At 44.9% G+C, this 21,251-nt stretch overlaps 1 protein-coding gene across 5 annotated transcripts in view; it reads left to right on the top strand.

The window, feature by feature from the left end:
* Positions 1-21,251, top strand: part of DOCK8 (dedicator of cytokinesis 8) — a 228,608-nt gene that overhangs the window by 47,533 nt on the left and 159,824 nt on the right. For 3 of the 5 annotated variants that reach the window (XM_078436043.2, XM_078436042.2, XM_078436044.2), the window contains exons 2-4: positions 5,132-5,234; positions 15,511-15,686; positions 18,209-18,280. In XM_078436043.2, coding sequence (XP_078292169.2) covers positions 5,132-5,234; positions 15,511-15,686; positions 18,209-18,280 — 351 coding nt within the window. The other 2 variants (XM_078436045.2, XM_078436046.2) reach the window with 2 other exon arrangements.

Below are 21,251 nucleotides of genomic sequence, written 5' to 3'. Positions count from 1 at the left end.
TATGGACACCACGCCTGTGTGATCCCTTGCCCGGGCTGAGTTCTCTTCCCTGTGTAGGCAGGCTTCCCCCTCCCTAGGATCAGTGGGAGATAAAGCCGGTTGATTTTGACACTGGGATCCTAGGTGCTTTTTTGAGAATGAAGTTCCGTATCACTAACTTAAGAGCTGAAATTTACATAATTTTTTAAATTCCCAAGTAGTGTTTCTGTGCCTGCAGGCTACTTTATAGGTACACAATTTTTTTTTTTTAACACGATGACCATAAGCAGCTTTACATCAGAAAGAGCTGAATGTGATAGATATTAAGCTAGCTTTATATAACTACCAAAAGGATCTCAGATCCTTGTAGTATATTTACACGTATATTGTTAGTTATTTGTATTCAGTTCCTCATATTACGTTTCACTTGTAACTTATTTGGTATGCATCTTTTTTTATAAATTTTTTTTTTTTCTTCCAACGTTTTTTTTTTATTTATTTTTGGGACAGAGAGAGACAGAGCATGAACGGGGGAGGGGCAGAGAGAGAGGGAGACACAGAATCAGAAACAGGCTCCAGGCTCCGAGCCATCAGCCCAGAGCCTGACGCGGGGCTCGAACTCACGGACCGCGAGATCGTGACCTGGCTGAAGTCGGACGCTTAACCGACTGCGCCACCCAGGCGCCCCGGTATGCATCTTTTTTTAAAGTTCACTTATTTATTGAGAGAGAGAGAGAGCACACTATCAGGGGAGGGGCAGAGAGAGAGAGGGAGAGAGAGAGAATCCCAAGCAGGCTCTGCACTGTCCACATAGAGTCTGATGCGGGACTCTGACTCAAGAACTGTGAGATCGTGACCTGAGCCAAAATCAAGACTTGGATGCTTAACAGACTGAGCCACCCAGATGCCCCTGGTATACACCTTTCTATGGCTGAATCTAGTTCATATTTTTACTTTAAGTGGTAAAATTGTGTTTCATCTATTTGCTGTTACGTACTCGGTGCTCTCCCTTGTGCTGGGTGCTTTGGTTATTTTCAGTTATTTGCTGCCATATACAGAGATCTTCTACTCACTCCTGCTCAAATGATATGTTTGTTTGTATGAATTCCACGAGCGATATGCTCTGAAGTGAAATGATTAGATTAAAAGGTAACGACAGTTTTATAGTTCTTGTTGTGTATTACAGTATTGCTTTCCAGAGACACTGAACTAATATACACCCCTGTGGGGTTCCGGAGGGGTGTGGGGCATGCCGATTCCACTACAGTTTGACCAACGTGTGATCTTGTCATTCTAGCTTATTTTTGCTGATGTAATGTGTGTATAGGGCCTCTCCAGGGAGATTTAATTTTGAAGTTCTTTAAATGATGGACGTTCGTTTCCCTGTGGGATGATTCGCTCTTTTCATTTTAAGGACAGACAATTCATCTCCGTAGTTGACGGTTTTGAAGAGACAGGTTTAATTGCATTCTGTAGAATCGATCCTGTAAGGACAAGAAATAGGACCCATGTTAGGGGCTGGGTGGGGCTCGACTTGTCAGAAGACGGTCAGTCTTAGATCACCGAATTAGGAAACCGATGCGGAAGATTGCAACAGAGGCGCCCGCTGACCCTGTTTAAGAAGGGTTGAAGAGCAGGAACATTCTGATTTCATGCTGAAAAAAATACTGGGGCGTTGGCATAGGATGACAGATTTTGCTTCAAAATGAAAGCAGGAATCTGTCCCTGCTTCCGTTCTTGGATTCCCTCAAAATACCACTCCTTTCCTGAAACTTTTCAGGTATTCACTCCCATGTCAAGTAGACCCCTCTGGTCTCTGGCTTCAGAATGACCATGAAACGAAACCGTGTTATTTGAGAGGTCTTGCGGGGAGGATGTGGAGATAGAAGTCTCAGGGGCAGGCAGTCATGTCTGTCAGAAGGCATCCAGGTCACAGCGAAGGGCCTTTGCTTGGTTGTCTCGTCCCTCTGTGTGGACGGTCCCCTGCCTAAGTAAGCAGATAAGTGATTGCCCTGCCGGTGTGGGTTGCCAAACGCAAGATACAGTGTTGTTCATGCAAGGTGGGCTTTTTGACTTGGTCAGTGGTCGAATCTGTTGGTTTTTAAAACTTGGTGATTGTTCAGCTTATGATGAAAATCAGCCCTGGGGTGCCTGGGTGGCTCAGTGGTTAAGCGTCCAAATCTTGGTTTGGGCTCACGTCATGATCTCGCTGTTTTGTGGGTTCGAGCCCCACATCGGACTCTCTGCTGACAGTTCAGAGCCTGGAGCCTGCTTCCAATTCTGTGTCTCCCGCTCTCTCTTCCCTTCCCCTACTTGTGCTCTGTCTCTTGCTCTCCCAAAAATAAATGGACGTTAAAAAAATTTGGTCACCTTTGCCTTCACTCTTGTGTCTTTAGAATACTTATACGCCTTTCTATCTATATCCATATCTGTTTCAGCTTTATTTGGAAAGAATTCCCATACCACACAGCTCACCTATGTAACATGCACAATTCAGTAACTCTCAAGATATTCACAGAGTTGTGTATCCATCGCTGCAATCAAGGTGAAGACATTTTCATCACCCCAGAAAGAAATCCCGTTCCCCTTAGCTGTCACTCTCCGTTTGCCTTTGGCGTGCCCCGACCCTAGGCAGTCACTCGTCTACTTTCTGTCTCTTGAGATTTCCTTGTTCTGGAATTTCATATAAGGAATAATAAAATATGTGGGTCTTTGGGTTTGGTTTATTTCACTTAGCATGATATTTTCAGTGTGCATCCATATTGTCATATATATGAGTACTTCTTTCCTTTTTTGTTGCTAAATAATACTCCATTGTGTGATAGACCACATTTTCTTTACCCAGGTGATAGCCATTTTGGGTTGTTTCCACTTTTCTGAATAATACTTATGAATATGTGAATAATTATGCTTATGCTTATGAATAATACTGCTGTGAACATTCATGCATAAATTTTGGTGTGACCGTATGTTTTCATTTCCCTCAGATATATACCCAGGAGCGAAATCACTGGGGGTATATGTGGGAACACCATGTTTAACTTTTAAAAAAATTATTTCATGTTTATTTATTTTGAGAGAGAGAGAGAGAGAGAGAGAGAGAGAGAGAGAGAACGAGCATGGGAGGGGCAGAGAGAGCAGGAGAGAGAGAGAATCCCAAGCAGGCTCTGCGCTGTCAGCCCCAACCTAAGGCTCGATCTCACCAACTGCGAGATCGTGACCTGAACCAAAATCAAGAGCTGGGCGCTCAATGAACTGAGCCCCCGCAAGCGCCCCCACGATGTTAAACTTCTGAAGAAACTGCCAGACTATTTTCCAAAGCACTCGTACCATTTTCCATTCCCCCCAGTAATGTGTGATGTTCCAATTTCTCTGTATCCTCACCGATGCTTTTCGTTGCCCATCTTTTGTGACACAGCCAGCCTAGTGATCGTGAAGGGGCAGCTCAAGTGGTTTTGATTTGCATTTCCCCAGCGGTTAATAGAATACTTCTCATCCTAGTATTTTCCTATACTTACAAAATTAAACAAGGAAAATTAGGAATGCAGTTAGTATGGACTTCTTTCACATCCTGGGGGGGCGGGGTCTCACCCATCACTGTATCATCATGTGAGGGGCTGCCCCTGACACAGAGGCGCTCCAGCCATTTTTTTCCCGTCCTCGTACCCATTCATCGTTCAGAATCCTGGGAAGGAGAGGTCGTTGTCCCGAGTTGGCTTATGTGCCCACCCCTTGGCTTTGCAGTTACGCCTAGGCAGTGTCCAGCAAGAGGGCCTGAATCCTGGAAGGACATCGGGGCGCTCTCAGATGGGGAGAGTGGAGGCCGCACGTGGGACCAGAGCAGGCTTTCTGCCTGTGCAGATGTACCACATTGCCACATCTGGGAGCCAAGCAGACCATGTCAGAAACCTTATCCTGCAGGGTGATTAATAATTGTGCCTTAGCACACATCATAATGGAGAAAATATGATAAGCTTCATTTATAATATTAAAATATTATATTTTAAAAGTATCATTTAAAAAATGTATCTAACCTTTTGTTACATACCCAGCCCGTTTCCAATGTATGATCCCGCCTGATCCTCAGGAAATGTCTGTTCGCTTCTAGTGGCCTCCCTGTGGTTTAAATACGCTTTTGTGAACGAGCCTAAGAATCTACCCACAGAGGAGACTGAGAAATGTGAAATGAGAAAATGTGTTCTGAGCCCCAAACAAATGACCAGCACTTGTGTGCCTCAAAGTCAATCTGCCTGTAAGCTTGGGTTTCCCTGGTGAACAGAGCTCATGCCGGTGGGTGTGAGTTAATGGGGACCCGCTTTCGTGTGCCTGGTTTCCAGCTCCCAGCGGTGCCGGCTGAGGGCACGGCAGTGTTTCGACGTGGGGGGAGTCAAAGGATCCCTCCACCAGGAGCAGTCGGGGAAAAAGTCAGTCCTTGCAATTCCAGGTGGCATCTAATGTGCCTGGAATTCTCTGGAGTGTTCTATCATAGCAGGCAGCCAACCAAAGGGTTCACTGTTTCAAAAGAGAAGGGCTGGGGGCGCCTGGGTGGCTCAGTTGGTGAAGCATCCAACTTCGGCTCGGGTCATGATCGCGTGGTTCGTGAGTTCGAGCCCCGCGTCGGGCTCTGTGCTGACAGCTCAGAGCCTGGAGCCGGCTTCGGATTCTGTGTCTCCCTCTCTGTCTCACCACCTCACCTCCACTCGTGCTCTGTCTTTCCCTCTCTTAAAAATAAACAGTAAAAAAAGAGAGAACGGCTGGATCCGAATGGGAGCATGGGGTTTAAAGTACCGCAGCTGAGACCAGACGTCCTCGTGCAGACATGAGGACCTGAATGGCCTGGGAAGAAGGACTCAAGTGCCCTGGGCCTTTCCTTGAACCTCAGACTCTTCCTCCGCTTCATGTTCTCGCCTTTCCCCTAACAGGCAGCCGCTACGGTTGTAGGTGGCCTGGCCTTTGTGAACTTTTCAAGGGTACATATTGTTAGACAAAAGCCCCAACGTCCATGCATAGGCCACTGAGGACTTGTCCATCAGTTCTGCCCATCACCCCGCCAAGGCCTGGGTTTTATAGCCTGGTACCAAAGATCATATCTGTAATTGTGACGATTTGTTCAAAACGACCGCTTCATCGAGACGTTTGTATTTTACCCAAGGTATTCTTCGGCGGAGATCAGGAAGCAGTTTACTCTCCCCCCAAACCTGGGCCAGTACCATCGACAGAGCATAAGTACCTCCGGCTTCCCCTCTCTCCAACTAGTAAGTATGAGTTACGGCCTTGCGGGGAGAATGGTCAAGTGAAGAAATCACAGCGTGTGCTCGCTGTTGCTTCCGGCTTTTCCTTTGCTCGTCCAAGCCCCCTTGCCCTCTCCAACCGCCAGTTCCTAACTCACTGCCTGCTTCTTGACATCACTTTCCTTCTCCCCTTCCTTCATCGTGAGCATAGAGCGCAGAGTGGACCCTCAGGGATGTGGTTCTGAAGCTTCAGGCTTTAGTGGGCAAACAGGCTCCTCGATTTCACCCACATTATGATTCACATTTTGGGGAGGGGGGTACCTTGCCGCCACTCGTGACACGCTTTTATTAGGAAAACGCGTTCCCAAATCTGAAAAGCCAGGTTAGGAACCTTCATTTTTAAAAAAAATTGTTTTCTTGGAAGAGTAATTTGCATATAATAAACGCACTCATGTTTAGGTGTCCAGTTTGATGAATTTTTGGGTGCCGGTTTCTAGTCGTTGAACCTCTGCTCAGTCAAGATACAGAGCAGTCTCTTTGCCCTAAGATTCCCATCATGCCGCCTTGCAGTGCGTCTCTCCTCTTCCGGCTCCCAGCCCAAGGCAGCCACCGATCCGTTTCTGTCCCAATTGGGCCCTGCCTGGAACTTGACGTAATTGGAAATCACGGTAGAGACCTTCATTTGTGAAACAACACTTCCCCTTTTAAGTCGAAGTTTGCCTATATTTTTATATTAACACCAAACGCTGAGTGTGTGTATCTTCTGCGTGACATTATTTGACGCCGAGAATGCCTGACATGTGTCAAGGGGGATAAACCTGACTTAACTGAGATGGTTTGTAAAACCAGAAGTGAGTCCTCACTTCCTTGGTGAGAGGCTACGAGCCCTCACTGTGCTCACTTCCTCTCACACACAGCAGAGAGGCACTTTTCTTGCTTGTTCTAGCGGTTATCTTGAGTAGGTTAGGTTATTCTTTCTTTTTTTTTTTTTTGTTTTGTTTCTCACTTATTACTTCAAAACCACTTCTGCTCTTCGAAGTTTTGTAACCTTCCACTTGGTTTCCTGTGGCCGCCATCTTGCCTCCTGTAACAATTCACACGCTGTTTAACCGTGTATCTTTCAAAGGTATGTTTACGGGAGTGATGTGTGCTTCTGTCAGTCGGATAATGTGTGTGTTGTGTCACTGATGAAACAGTAATAGTAAAAAACGTATAGCCCCCTTTACTGCAAGAGGTAACTTGGGATGACATTTCTTCACAAAAATCTATGACTTCCGTGGCTTGCTCGACTGCCCGTTTTGTTTGTACTTTTCCTGTTTCCGAATTGCAGATTACAGTAAAAACACGTTAAGTGCATAATATCCATGCTTTTGGGTATACTAGATAACCTTTGGACCAAGAAATACTAGATATGTTTTTTTGTTGTTGTTGTTTAATCTGGTGCTAATATATATCTCAGTGAAAAAAAAAATTTCTTTTAAATTTCTGACTCAAATTGTATTCTAAACTGTGCAAAATTCAGTTTAAAAGTAACCAGATAGGCAGCTCTTTCTGTCCACGGGTCCTGTCTCTGTGTTTTAATAAGGATACCTTTATTTGCACTTAAAAAAAAAAAAGGGCGAGATACTTATATTTTAAACGAGGTAGGGAGGTGGGGTTTGGTGGCTTGCTTGTTTATAAATTACGACTGCAGCTTTCTGCAGTTGATGTCTTGAGAAACAGCGTGGACCTCACAATTAAGAGGCTTTAAGGAAGTTTAGCTAGCAAGCTTTAACCCCTTCTCTACATGCCAGCTTTGACTTTTATGCTGCAGCCTTAAATTTCTTTTTTTTTTTAATTTAAAGACACAAAGGGAAAAGAAATTGCTTACTGAGTGCAGGGTGCTCTTTTGGTAGTTATGCGTCCTCATCAGTAAGTTTTGTCAAAAGTGAATTTTGATGAATCTCTTCATTAGCTCGGTGATCAAGTTACCACGTGGCTTAACTACCCATTTTCTAACAGGGGGTATCAAAGACATGGCAAAAGTAAGCAAAAATGTTTAACTACACGAGAATCAGGTGTTCCTACCGGTCATAATTTATTCCTGGTTCTATTTGCGAATGAATAGCCCTTCAATATATTTCTCTTAGCATTCCAGGATAGCTTCTGATGATCTCTTCCCAGATCTCTACTCCGTTTTCAGGACACCATGCCGTCCCTGTTCCTTCTTGTCACCTGCAGGGGAAGCAGGGGGCATGATGGAGCCAAGAGGCCTGATGTTGATTCCCCCTTTTTTTTTATTTTGAGTGAGAGAGAGTTAGTGAGAGCAGGAGAGAGGCAGAGAGAAAGAGAATCCCAGGCAGGCTCCACGCTGGCAGCACAGAGCCTGATTCGGGGCTCAAACTCTTGAACCGTGAGATCATGACCTGAGCCGAGACCAAGAGTCAGCCGCTTAACCGACTGTGCCACCCAGGTGCCCCCAATTCCCACCCCACTTAAAAAAAAATCCACAGCCTGATTAGGAAACCACCCTAATGTTTCCCTGCTGCCATGCTAGAATGTCACAATGAAGTGGCTGTTCTTTCCCCTGAGTCATCTTCCCAAATGAAGGTTCCTCCAACAGAAATCGTCAACTTAATGGTGATTTCCCTTTACCTTAAAAAAAAAAAAATTATTTCATAGAAAGGTAATGGGACATTTCAGCAAGATTCATTCCTGGCAAGGCAGGGAAGTAATTTATCATCGAACAACTCTCACCCGGGAGTAGCTTTAAAAAAACTTGTCTTACACGCAAGGCTATAGGACTGTTGATTGTGTTATTTCAGACAACCAAAAATTAAGACCAAGTGCATTTTGACCTTTTGTTTCTCTTGCCTTTACTTACATAACTACCCATTTCGAAAACTCCACAGGCTGATACAAGGGGTTGTTCAACTTTGAGCAGTATTTCACAGCCCCGAGTTATTTAAATCCAATCAACTATAAGTTTGTTGTTTTGCGAGAGATTAAGAACTTGGCCACCAGCCTAAGTGGAGCCCATTCTGCTTGGAGTTAACATGCCTGCCTGCCTTTCATGAGTGTGTGTGTGTATAAATAGGGTGCTCGGAGTTGCAAAAAAAAAAAAAAAAAAATGCGTTGTATCATAAAGTACTACTCTTCTTTTATACGTAAATCATTAAAAATAGGGGCGCCTGGGTGGCACAGTCCGTTAAGCGTCCGACTTCGGCTCAGGTCATGATCTCACGGTCCGTGAGTTCGAGCCCGGCGTCGGGCTCTGGGCTGATGGCTCGGAGCCTGGAGCCTGCTTCCGATTCTGTGTCTCCCTCTCTCTCTGCCCCTCCCCCGTTCATGCTCTGTCTCTCTCTGTCTCAAAAATAAATAATAATAAAAAAAAAAGTTAAAAAACTTAAAAATAATCATGGATTTTTTTTATATGAAAACGTACTGGATGGATTTGGGGCAAAGCATTACTGCCATGATAGTGTTCCCCACCTCCCCCGCTAGGGTTAACCAAATATGATGTAAGAGGTGCTGGGTAACTAGGGGCACGTGGGTGTCGTCCCTGTGTTTGGCACTGTTGTCTGTGTGTCGGAGACAATATGGGAGATGACAAGGTGGCCAGAAGTGGTTTCGGCTCTGAGGGGCCTTGTGGTCTTTTGGGGAGGACAGTTGATACAGAGGATCTATCCTGTCTTTAAGCGAGGTAGGTGTTTCTGAGAAGGGAAAAGCTTGCTGGGGGAGGCCGAGAAGGCTTAACGGAAGGTTCTGAGCCCCGGCTGCACTTCAGAATCTCTAGGATTAGAACCCAGGACCTTTAGAAACCCCTGTGACCAGACCCACTCGAGAACAATTAAATCAGAATCGCTAAGGGTCGGAGCCCAGGTATCAGTGTTTTAAAGTGCCCTGGGATTTTAACATGTGATCCAGGTGGAGGATTGTTTAAAGAACCTACCAAGGTAGAAGGATTCCAGACGGGAGGAAAAAAACACTAAGAACGGTAGTTTCTTCTATTGTCTTGCTTGCTCTGAATTTCAGGAAGTGTGATAGGTAAGGACCACTTGCTAGCCCAATGGATGTATCCTTAGGTAAATAAAGTGGCTTCTGTCATAAATCTGATCAAAGGAGAGAAAGGGTGTGTTTGGTGTGTATGTGTGTGGTTTTATTGGATTTTTGTTTTGGGGGGGGTTGTTTTAATTTTTTCAATGTTTACTTATTTTTGAGAGACAGAGAGACAGAGCATGAGCAGGGGAGGGGCAGAGAGAGAAGCAGACACAGAATCTGAAGCAGGCTCCACGCTCTGAGCTGTCAGCACAGAGCCTGATGCGTGGCTCGAACTCATGAACCGTGAGATCGTGACCTGAGCTGAAATCTCTCAACTGACTGAGCCTCCCAGGCGCCCCTGGATTTTTGGTTTTTAACTCTAAATGTAATGTTCGCTGTGATGATGTGTTTCCCTCTCTCTCTGCCCCTACCGCATTCACACTCTGTCTCTCCCTGTCTCTCAAAAACGAATAAATGTTAAAAATTAAAAAAAAAAAAAAAAGAGTGAAATATAAGAAAAGAAAGCGTTGGGATCTCTGTCCTAAGGTAGAAAGGAGGATTTGAGACACTGTGTACATGCTTAATAACCTTAACCTACATTTTCATAGAGGGAAAAATTCTGTTTTTAAAAATGAGAATAGAAAAGGTTTGAAGTGAAATGGAACGGATCAGCTGGAATGTAAGGGTTTTTGCTGAAGAAAAGGATGTAAAAAGCCACATCCTAAACACCATGGTTACAGGACATGTTTGTGTATAACATTTAGGTAAAAAAAAAAAAAAAAAAAAAATCTCGTACCTTAGAAAGCATTCATTTTTGTAATGTGTTTAAGCTAATTTGCAATAAAGCAACGTTTTTCTTTCACTACCAAAGATAACCTAAATGTTAGTCACTTGATAAATATGGTTCTTTAAAATTTCAAAAGGTATTTTATTTTTATTTTTTATTTTAGAGAGAGAACACATGAGTGGAAAAAAGGAGCAAAGAGAGAGAAAGACAGAGAAAGAGAGACAGAGAGAGAGAGAGAGGGAGGGAGTGGATGAGCTCATCTAAGAGTGAATGTAGATTGAGGAAAAGAAAAAAAGATGTTTTAGGACTGAACCCTGGAACACTACGTTGTAGGAGAGGAACCTAGAAAAAGTGATGTCCTAAAGGTAGGGTAACCAACCATCCCAATTTGTCCAGGACTGAGGGGTTTCCTGGTACACGGAATTTCAGAGGCTGCGGCACCCTTGGCCATTTGGTCACCCTGCATCTGAATAAAGTGTTGCAAAAAGGAGGGAGTGGTTAACTGTATCCCATGTAGTAGATAAACCAGGACTGGGCCATGACCGTTGAATTTGGCAACATGGAGGTCTTGGGTGACTTTGACAAGACGTCTTTCTTGAACAACCAGGTATATTTGAGGACCAGCCTCCAAAGGGGTAAACACACAGGAGGGGGCAAGGCTAGTATACCTGGAGATGCCATGCCTCTCCCCCCACCCCCAGCCTCACACAGAGCAGTGTAAAGTCCCCTCAGTACTGTAACAAAGGACCCAGGACCCTTGTGACTACCTGCGTGATTTGGGGCAAGTCTTTCGACCTCTCTGTTTTTCAAATACCCTGAATTGTGAAATATTGTCCAGATCTGTTATTTTAATCTGCTGTCAGTGTGCTGTCTGCATATGACACTGTGCTAGGAGCTACACTGATGAATTTTAAACAGATACAGTTTTGGTGCTATAGGAATTTTTAGTTTCACAACGAACTGAATCCGGTTCATGTCAGGAGAACCAGCCTTTGATGTGCTTTGTGGGACAAGGAAAAGCTCCAACTCCCTTCATTAAAAAATTAATACCTGGCTGTGAATAACTGAAACTTTTAGGGTATTTGTAATCTTTTTGTGTGTATCTAGTCTTCGGCTGATGAGGCCTCTGGGAAGAGTAGCTAAAAAGAAAGGCTGCACAAGTCTTCACCTGAGAGATGTGGCACGTTGCTTCAGGGCGGTGACTTTGTCCCCTCACCCTAGTACTGGACCACTGTAGACCCCAGTGAGTACTTGCTGAATGAATGGAAGTAGATGTTATCCGTCCAGGTTTAGTCAGAGCAGCAGAACCAGGAACAGAGATGTATATGTATGGATATTAAGGAATTGGTTGCAGAGAATTGGATTACCCACTGGTGGTGGCTCGCTAAGCAAGTCCACACCTGCAGTCAGGAAGACAAGATCACTAGCAAGCTGGGACTCCCTGGACAGGAGCTGAAGCCTGGAGTCCCTGAACTGGGAGAAGGCTGTCCGCTGATGAAGTCGGCATCCACCCAGTTAAGTCAGGACACCCACGGGAAGCCTCCCTTGTGAGTGACTTACGGTCAACTGAGTAGGGACTTTAATTACATTAGCAATATCCCTTCGACAGCAGCACCTGAATTAGTGTTTGATTGTGTCAGTAGAAGGTGTATGTATGCTCCAAAATAGTGGCAGCCTGTCTCTGTCCCCCAGCTCTGGCAAGAGACAAATCCTGTAGCCCACCTTGACTGGCAACTTACTAGGAGGGGAATTCAGGGAAGGGTAGTTGAGCCTGGCCAAGTTGGCCGTCATGATAGATAAATCCTGATTTAGGATTATTTGTAGTCTTAAGAGTCTTTGTTGTTGTCTTAAGAGTTTGGGAGTTCTCTTTGGATCATTTTGGGGTTTTTTCTTCCACTGTTTTAGCAAGTGACGGACACAGTGTGGTAATCCATGGCATAAAGTGACCTTGGAATTACTTTGGATTATACCATTTAATCTAGTCTTGGGTCTCCACTCACCAGGAGGCCACATGTATAGCTCAACAGCAGAGAAAACAAAGTAGTTAATTTTCATGTTTGGCGTTTAAGCTCCCAGGAGCCCCAGTCTTACCTTAAGGACTGATCTTCGACTATCCCCTCCCCAACCCTGTTCTCAAACTTCAGCCCCCCCCCCCCCCGATAAATAACATACCACTGTGATTCTGTTCAATATTTGTCTCTTCCCTTTGCGTATCACTAAATCAACATAGTGTATGTGTTTGTGTGTATGTGGTGATCGCCTTATAATAAAACCTACTCTTGGGATTAAGGCTTCAGAGAGTTTGGAAAATCAATCTCTTTTGGTTCCTGGTTAGTATATTATTATTATAATTTGCAAGGGGAACAACTTCCATGGAGGCGTCCTTAACAGTAGTTGGGGTCTCTACCCACTTGTCAATACTGAGACTAGTTTGCATCACATTAGCAATGAACAGCCTCCTCCCTTGTTAGTTTCAGTGTAGAAAGAATAGAGAAGGTTGGTTATCAAAGACCAGCTTGTCTGTCGTGCTCGAACCATACTCAGTATCACACAGCTGACGTTTACGGTCTGTTTGTCCTGGAATGTATTCGGACCTCGAGAGTTTGACTGTATGATCAATCGCGTCTACCGATCACACTTGGCATATCGCCACCCAACTAGTGCCCAGCGATGGTATGCGTTCTTTACCGTGGCTCCCCTCTTCAAAGGTAGCTTTCTTTATCTGTGACGATGTGGCAGGCTTCACCATCTCACGGTTGACGAGAGATCCGTGCAGAGATGCTTGAGATTAGCTACCTGTCCTCTTCCCTACCTACCCCTACCACCCGGCTCAGTGACTCGAGTTCAGCAGACACTTAGCAAATCATGGCTGAAGGAGGGAGCCAGCCATCCTTTTCATCCAGGGTCTTGGCCACCCTGGTTTGTAGGCAGTAGGTGCTACCAGCCAGCTTTTGCATCATTTGGATTTCAGGGTCGTGACGAGCAGAACACTTGGTCTGGACCTGAATTTGTATTCTCTCTGGCGATCTCACACAAACGCCATTTCTCCCTGGAAGCTTCTACTTAGTTATTAATGCTAGTGTGACAATGCTTCCAGTTGTGCTCCAGTGAAATTTTTAAGGTATACGTTTAAAGCGCTTCCTCGGCTTGAGGCATTGATATTCTCCATAATAAATCTACCTTTAGGATTATTTTAATTAGTTAATTACTTTATGTTATTACGTGGAGCAGCTGGTCTCGTGAGAAACACAGAGTGGAACTCGGGGTGTAGTGGTGAGTGTAGTTTTTTACACTCTTCTAAACACACTATTGCCCTTGTGTGTTCATTATTTCTGGAAGTGCAGATTGCCTCAAATGCTTGCGAGAGAAAACCCAACGATTGTGGGTAAGAACGTGAGCCTGCCAAGGTTTGCCTTCCCGAGGGCCTACTTCCCAGCTGTGTAACCACGGGCAAATTGTTAAATCTCTAGCCTCCGGTGTCCTCCTCTGTAAAATGGGTTTAATACGAATATATCCCTTTTAGACTTTACTGAGGATTAAGTGACATAGTGTGTATAATGACCTGGCCAATTTCTTGGCACGTAGTAAGTGCTTAGTAATGATTAGCTCAATGGGTATCCGCTGTCCAACAATAAGTCTGCAAAGAAAAGGATTTTCTTCATTTCAGTCCCTGACTCTGAGCTCTCTGTCCTGGGTGTGGTAAGGGTGGGAAAATCCACCTCCTCCTCTGGGGCTGGTCTTATGCAAATCTGCATAGATGATGCCTGTCGTTTCCTCTGGCAGAGGTGAGTAGTGTCCTTTTTGCAAACGCTGTCTCCACCTGGCTCCTGCACAGGCTGATCGCCAGCTCCCTGAGCCCCCTCTGGCCCCTGTCTCTTCATTTTGAGAGGCACCCTGTAAGGACTGTGCTCATCCCCTTAGCTGACCTCTGGGTCCCTGGTCAGAACCAAGAAACTTCCCAGCCCTCTGTCACATCACGTGGGAGCCATGTAGAACTGGGGGTGCCTTTGCTCTCTCCTACCGAAGTGTGTGGATCCTCTGCCTTCTCGTCAGCCCCCCTTTGTCCCTGCAGCAAGTTAAGTCAGCCACTGTCAGAGAAGAAGGAGGGCATATGTGCGCTCGGTTCTTAGCTTTGTCCTCCATTCCCAACGCGTCACTCAGTCACTCCCGTCTCCCCCACCAGCAGGGACAGCAAGGGTGGGAGGAGACCCGGCAAGCCACATTGACCTTTTCGAATTTTATGTGCTTTTGCCCCTTCAGGAGCCTTTTGTCCCTCCCCTCCAACTTGGAGCCCTCATGTCTGGTCCACTGTACGGTTTGGTGGGGGGAGAGGGGGGCGGGGGTGAAAAACCGTTGTGTTAGCATTTCCTTGGATCTGGTCTTGTTTTCACATCCCGGCAGTCCGAGTCAAGAATCCGGAGTGTTTGTTTTATTGGTCCATGGGGTGGATGGTTGGGGATGGTTGGGTCGGGGAGGGGACAGAAGTTGAGAGCAGGAGCAGTAGCTCCTTGGGCTGATGATTGCAGACAGCCTGCCATCAATTTGAATACCAACGGGTGCTGCTATTGTAATTATTCCAGAATGCCACTCAATCTGATTCTTTTACTTCCTCAAGGCAATGGTTCCTGTTTTGGAACTTTACAGACAAGAAAAAAATATTTGCCTCGTTGCCAAGTTTTTATTTTATCAACTATAGAAAATTCTGTTTGGAATTGCCAACTACTTCTGTCATTTCTTTTGTCCCCTCCCTCCCCCACTGTGCAAGGATATAGTTGAGCAAAACAAGAGAGTCCTTTAAAAGGGAGTCCATTTAGGCCTGGGAAACCTCAGCCAATCGCCCTTAGTTTACTTATTTAACTGCAGTCCAGTGACAATGTCTTCCTGACCGGCACGAGTCAGTCCAGAAGCACCTGGAAATCGCTGCCTTGGAGAGTTTCTGCCCCCAAGTCTGGTTCACCGAAGGCTGTGATTATGTATGAAGTGCTTTCAAGAACCAACATATAGGATGAAGCAGGCCAAAGGAAACACTGTGCCTAAGTACTCAAACAGAACGAGTGTTGACTTTGCCCGAATTTCTGGAAAACTGCCCCCGTTCACCGCTTCACTGTATTTGGGTAAACATGGCCTCAGAGAGCCTTTCGCAGGAGAAATTATAAAATTCAGCAAAGCCTCGTGATCTCATTTTGGATCTCCTCAGGATTCCTCATCAAGATGCAATTAAGCAGAGAAAAAATTCTGCCTTGGGGTGTGATTTGGGTGCCTCGCCGTGTTCTGACTTGACTTTCCTGTGCTGAGTCTCTTTCCCTTTTTCCGTATCACTGCTGCTGTGCTGGGCAGCTCCTCAGAGTTGTGCATGAAGAGCCGAGCACTTGCTGGGTGGAGAGGGCAGGCAGGACCGTCGCCTGGGCGCTTTGCCTGGAAGCCTTGTGGGAACCCCCTTTCTCTCTCTCTCTCTCTCTCTCTCTCTCTCTCTCTCTCTCTCTCTCTCCCCAGCCTCAGTTTTATGACCCGGTGGAGCCGGTGGACTTCGAAGGGCTTCTGATGACACATCTGAACAGCCTGGATGTGAAGCTGGCCCAGGAGCTGGGAGACTTCACCGAGGACGACTTGGATGTGGCGTTCACGCCAAAGGAATGTCGCACTTTGCAGCCCTCTTTGCCGGAGGAAGGGTAAATGGGCTTCCTAAAACGTAGACGTGATTGTGATGTCATGACCGGTATGGGTAACGGGGGGACGGGGGGAGATGCCTCAATTCTGGACTTCTTGGAAAACTAAAGTTACTCAGATCCGCTGAGATGTGCGGAATGACAACGTGGTGCTCCCGCCTGTGAGAGTTTTTACCCTGGTTTGACCAGAGGCTTCGAAAAGGCATGTGGGGACCAAGCCAGTGAAGGGGAAGCGGTAGGACGATATGCAAGGCTCAGGGGGAGGCGAAGGTGGAGGCGAAGGGGACCGTCTGGGTGGCAGCTCAGTGACCTTGGACGGCTCACGTGAGCTCAGGGAGCCTGGGTTTCTCCATTTGTAAAAACGTCAAGTTTTTCAGTAATAATCAGTGGAACGATTCCCAAGCATTATCGTTTCCACCTACGAGACTGGATCGAGTCACAAATACATTCCACCCACGTCTATTGAGCATCCACTATGTGCTGGGCACAGCCATCAGTAGATGAACAGGGCAAAGTTCCTACCTTGGAAGAAAGTTTTGCCAAGTGGGGAAACAGTAGGGGAAGCTCTGTAGAGTGAATGCGTGAATAGCCGGTTAGAGTTTGAGCTTCTGTCGTGGGTTAGTCTGTGTGTTTCCAGGTGCAGGCGTTAGCCTTGGTAGCAACAGAATTCTCTCCACATGAAACGCTTGTTATTTCCATGGTATAAAAAGCAATGCCTCCTTAGAGGCTTAGGATGAGCTTTTAGTTGCATTTACCTTCAAAAACAAAATTAAGGTTCACATCTCTCCTGGACATTTTCAACCTTGTCATCTCCCCCAAAAAATGCCCCCAAAGGGAGATCATGCCACACAGCCCCTGCTCCCGCTGCTGTGGGATCTTCTGCTTCTATTTTGGATTTTCTTTCGTCAGTTGAAGGATGTTGGGTGACATTCCCATGAGCCCTTGCTCTCCTGTTCAGATAGTTCTTATTCACAAAGGAGAGCTTACACCATGCTCCTCTCAGACATTTCAGAAATACTCGCCGGGAGACAAACACTGGGAAACATTCCCCCCATTGCCAGCCCATTTATTCAGGTGTAACTTTAAGATAGGTAAGGTCTCTCTCTTTTTTGTTGTTTTTACCTTCGCCAGAGAATCATTTCGTATTATTTCTTTGTCTAAAATTTATGGTGACTTAATTATTTTCACATGAGGTAAGAATCTTGGAAAATCCCGATTAAGACACTTACAGTAGATTTAGAGATAGGCTTTTTTATTATTTAAATTGTGATGAAAGAGGCAGTTTTTTGTTTTTTGTTTTTAACTTAGCCTCAGTGATTCGGTAGAACACTGCCTTGTGACCAGAACTGTTAGCTCACACTGTCTGTCTGATGACATTAAAACAACTTCTGCTCTTCTAATCACGGCCAAAAAGCCTGCCATGGTGATCAAAACCCAGGAAGGCATCGTCGTCATCACCAGAATAAAGGCTAACTGACCCCCTGTGCACCCAGAACTTGAGGTTGAACTCCGATAGTGTGGTTGGTGGGAAGCCTGCACCCCACAGGTGAACGGCTTGGGGTTAAGTCCCTGCCCTTCTGCTTGCTTCGGGACTTTGAGCAAGATCCTTATCATCCCCTTCTCTGCGAAATGAGAATAATATTGCATGCCTACGCCCTGCGGGGCTGATTGAGGATTAACTGAATTAATACATGTAAATTGGTTACATCAGTACCTAGCATATAATAAGTAGGTCAGAAGTGAGTCTTATCATGTGCCTGATACTTCCTAAGCACTCCCATACTGACCTAATTTCATCCCCTGCCTCTAAAGGAGACATTCCTCTCTTAACAGTGCTCTAAGATGAGGACACTAAGGCCCACAAAGGTGGGGGGACTGACCCGAGGTAGCTAATAAGGGGCGGGGCTAGGATTTGGGCAGTCAGTATTTAGTATGCAGTCCTTAGACCCATTTATCTCAAGTACCAAAACATTTAGGAAAAACAGCAAAAAAGCCCCTGAAACGCTGGGAGGGTCTTTCCCATGATGCACTGTTGCACAGGTATGAAAAGAATAGTCACCGACCAAAGTCATGTCAGCTCCGCAAAGGATGAGACAACTGTTCGTGGCTTTCCCGAGGGGAAACATGCATGTTCTAACAAGGTTACACATGAGCAAAACATAGGCCCAAATTACCCCCGTGAGAAATTGGTATTTATGCTTCTTTCTCTTGTTTCGTATGTGATTATAGCTGGTTCTGCCTCCCTGGTGTTGGAATGCCTTTAAGGGATAGGTACAGTTTAACACGATTCCCTATAATAAGGACAACCCACAAAGCATCGAATGCCAACATGTTTGTCTCATCAAAGTGAAAATGCTGTTGCCTGGGGAATATTTCAGACACTTGATGAATGGGTAGGGATGCCCCCGGCACTCTCCCCTGATACAGATTTGACATCGTGCTGCTCTCCTTGGTTATGATAAGGGACTGTTTTGTTGTATCTCTCCAGTAATAACATGCTTTTGTTTCATTCCCCACCTCATTAGGGTTGAACTGGACCCTCACGTCAGGGACTGTGTTCAGACCTATATTCGGGAGTGGCTAATCGTGAACCAAAAGTAAGTTAGTTTTTCTTTTCTCTTGACATATATTGTTGCCTCATATCGTGAGCTTGTAACATTGCATTTTAATCGGGGCGCCTGGGTGGCTCAGTCGGTTAAGTGTCCAACTTCGGCTCAGGTCTGATCTCACTGTTCCTGAGTTCGAGCCCCGCATCGGGCTCTGTGCTGATAGCTCAGAGCCTGGAGCCTGCTTCAGATTCTGTGTCTCCCTCACTCTCTCTGTGACCCTCTCCTGCTCACACTCTGTCTCTCTCTCTCTCTGTCTCTCAAAAGTAAATAAACATTAAAAAAAATTTTTTTTAACTGCATTTTAATTGAATTTTGCCAATGCAGCTTTGGGTTTACAGGAAAACCGAATAGAAAATACTGGGTGTTCTCATATGCCACACCCTAACAGTTCCCCTTATCAGTAACATCTTGGGGTTTTGGGGGGTTGGTTTGTTTGGTTTTTTTTGTTTGTTTGTTGCACGTGTGCCCAAATGCCCGTTACAAATACATTTGGGCAAGGAAGCGAATTTGCAAATTCAAAATTCGTGAATTATGAATGCAGATGGACTGTATCTTGTCTCCTGTTCAAACACCTGCTAAGGCTCCGTACTATCTACTGCATAAAATAGCAATTCCGCCTGCTTGCCTTTCAGGAGCTTTAATAATCTGGCCCGGTGTATGTATTGAAACTTATTTCCTTTACTTGTCAGATGCACTTCCTTTCTTCAGGGCCTGGCACCCTCTTCCTCAATCCCTCCGGGGAACTCGGTCCTACCTCCACACCTCGGCCCTTGCTGTTTCCCTCTGGATGTGTCCTCCCACCTTTCTCCTATCTGTCAAATCCCACCTGTGGAGTAAAAGCCAGGACAAATGTCTTTTTTCTGTATGCAGCCTCGTCTGGCTGATTCAGTCTTTCTTGGATGGACCTTATTTAAGTGATAACATTTGTTATAACTGATGAGCCCATAGTGATTCATTATTTTTTTTTAAATTTGTTTTGAGAGAGAGAGAGACAGCGAGAGCACGAGCAGGTGAGGGGCAGAAAGAGAGAGGGAGACAGAGAATCCCAAGCAGGCTCTGCATTGTCAGGACAGAGCCCTGACGCAGGGCTCAAACCCATGAACCGTGAGATCATGACCTGAGCCGAAGTCAAGAGTCGGACGCTTAATCCACTGAGCCACCCAGGTGCCCCAGTGATACATTATTATTAACTAAAGTCCATAGGTTACATTAGGGCTTATCTTCTGTGTTGTACATCCTACAAGCTTTGACAGATATGTAACACCATGTATCTGCCATTGCGGTATCACACAGGGTAGTTTCACTGCCCTAAAATTTTCCTACGAAGCCTCGTTCATCTCTCCCTGGCAACCACTTACCCTTCTACTGACTCCATAGTTTTGCCTTCTTCCTTCACGTCTTTTTGTGATTTGAGAGCTCATCGCTGTTTTTGCCGAATAACATTCCACTGTGTGGATTTACCAAGTTTGTGTGGCCATTCCCCTATTGAAGGAGAGTTTACATTTAAAATATAAAGAACAGGGCCTCTTTGTTTTGTTTCCATTCTGATGAATTCTTAGGGGAAGAAAAAGAAATGAATTGAAACTTGGCCTCACTTTGAAAGGTAACATTTAAATTCGTGACCACAAAGTAGATTACTTGCTAGGCTTCCAGTCAAAAGGGTCCTTCTCTCCTGGGTTAATCAAATGTGCTACAATATTGTTTGTGCTTTTTGCCCATATGTCACTGGCCTAGACAGTACTCTCCCATGAGAAACATGTACATACCTCAAAATCCCCAACCTGTATGTGGGTATGTGTTGGGGAGCAGGGCAGGGAGTATCTGCAGATTGAGGGCACATCCCATTAGAGGATCTAAACATCAGATGCGGTGCCTGGGTGGCTCAGTCCGTTAAGCATCCGACTTCGGCTCAGGTCATGATCTCACAGTTCGTGAGTTTGAGCTCTGCATCGGGCTCTGTGCTGACAGCCTGGAGCCTGTTTCAGATTCTGTCTCCCTCTCTCTGCCCCTCGGCCACTTGTACTCTGTCTCTCTCTGCAATAAATAAACGCTAAAAAAAGAAAAGAAAGAAAAGAAAAAGGAAAAAAAAATCAGAGAGCCTTTGCCAAGACTTATAGTTTGAAATTCTGCTATCCTCACTGACTCTCTTATACACTAGTAAGAATTACTGCTCTATGGGATAAACGAAGAAAGACATTGGGGGTTGGGTTTTATCCGGCTCTTGGAAGTGTGCCATTGAATTTGTGCTGCTGTTTTTTTGGAGCAGTGTCAGTAAGCATGCTATTTTCAATAGCTGAGCAAGAGAAAGCATCGCTTATAAAAAGTAATTAAGAGAAAGTGAGATGCTAATCCATCATGTGTTCTAATTTCCAACGTGAATGGAAAACGAAGTTTGTCAGGCAGTCAAGTAAGATTATGCTTTGTTGGTAATAAATAAAAAAATTCAGAACAAGTTGTTCTCAAGCTTTTAAATGTTATAATTAGATATACTTTCTGGATATTAAGGTTCTAAAAACGTCTGAGAAGGAACAATAAATAGAAAGGTCCGTTTTACTACATTTGGTTTTTATTTTCTCCTTGGGACACTGTACTGTTTCATTCCTCATGGCAACTCCCATTGGGGTATTCTTTTTTTTTTTTTTCTCTATCTTGCACAAACTTAAAAAAGGGACTCTTTCAGAATACTCATTTTAGAAATTTTAGAGATTATAGGGAAACCAAAAGAGAAAAAAATCACTCAGTTTCACTATAGACACAAAACTGCCATTAACATTTGATGCATAACCTTTGAATTGTATTTCCTTACATATATATTTATATAAAAACTAAATTACATTATAATACTATTTTGTAGCATGATGCTTTTTCAGTCTTTATAGTAAATGGTGACTATCTCTCTTTGCTATGAATCATTCTTCCTCAACCCAATTTTTAATGGGTACATGATATATTTATATCG

Source organism: Panthera onca, chromosome D4 (genome assembly GCF_046562875.1).
Source record: "Panthera onca isolate mPanOnc1 chromosome D4, mPanOnc1 haplotype 2, whole genome shotgun sequence".
Lineage (NCBI taxonomy): Eukaryota > Metazoa > Chordata > Mammalia > Carnivora > Felidae > Panthera > Panthera onca.
The sequence above is the reverse complement of the archived record's forward strand: the minus strand, read 5'-3'. Positions and strand labels throughout refer to the sequence as shown.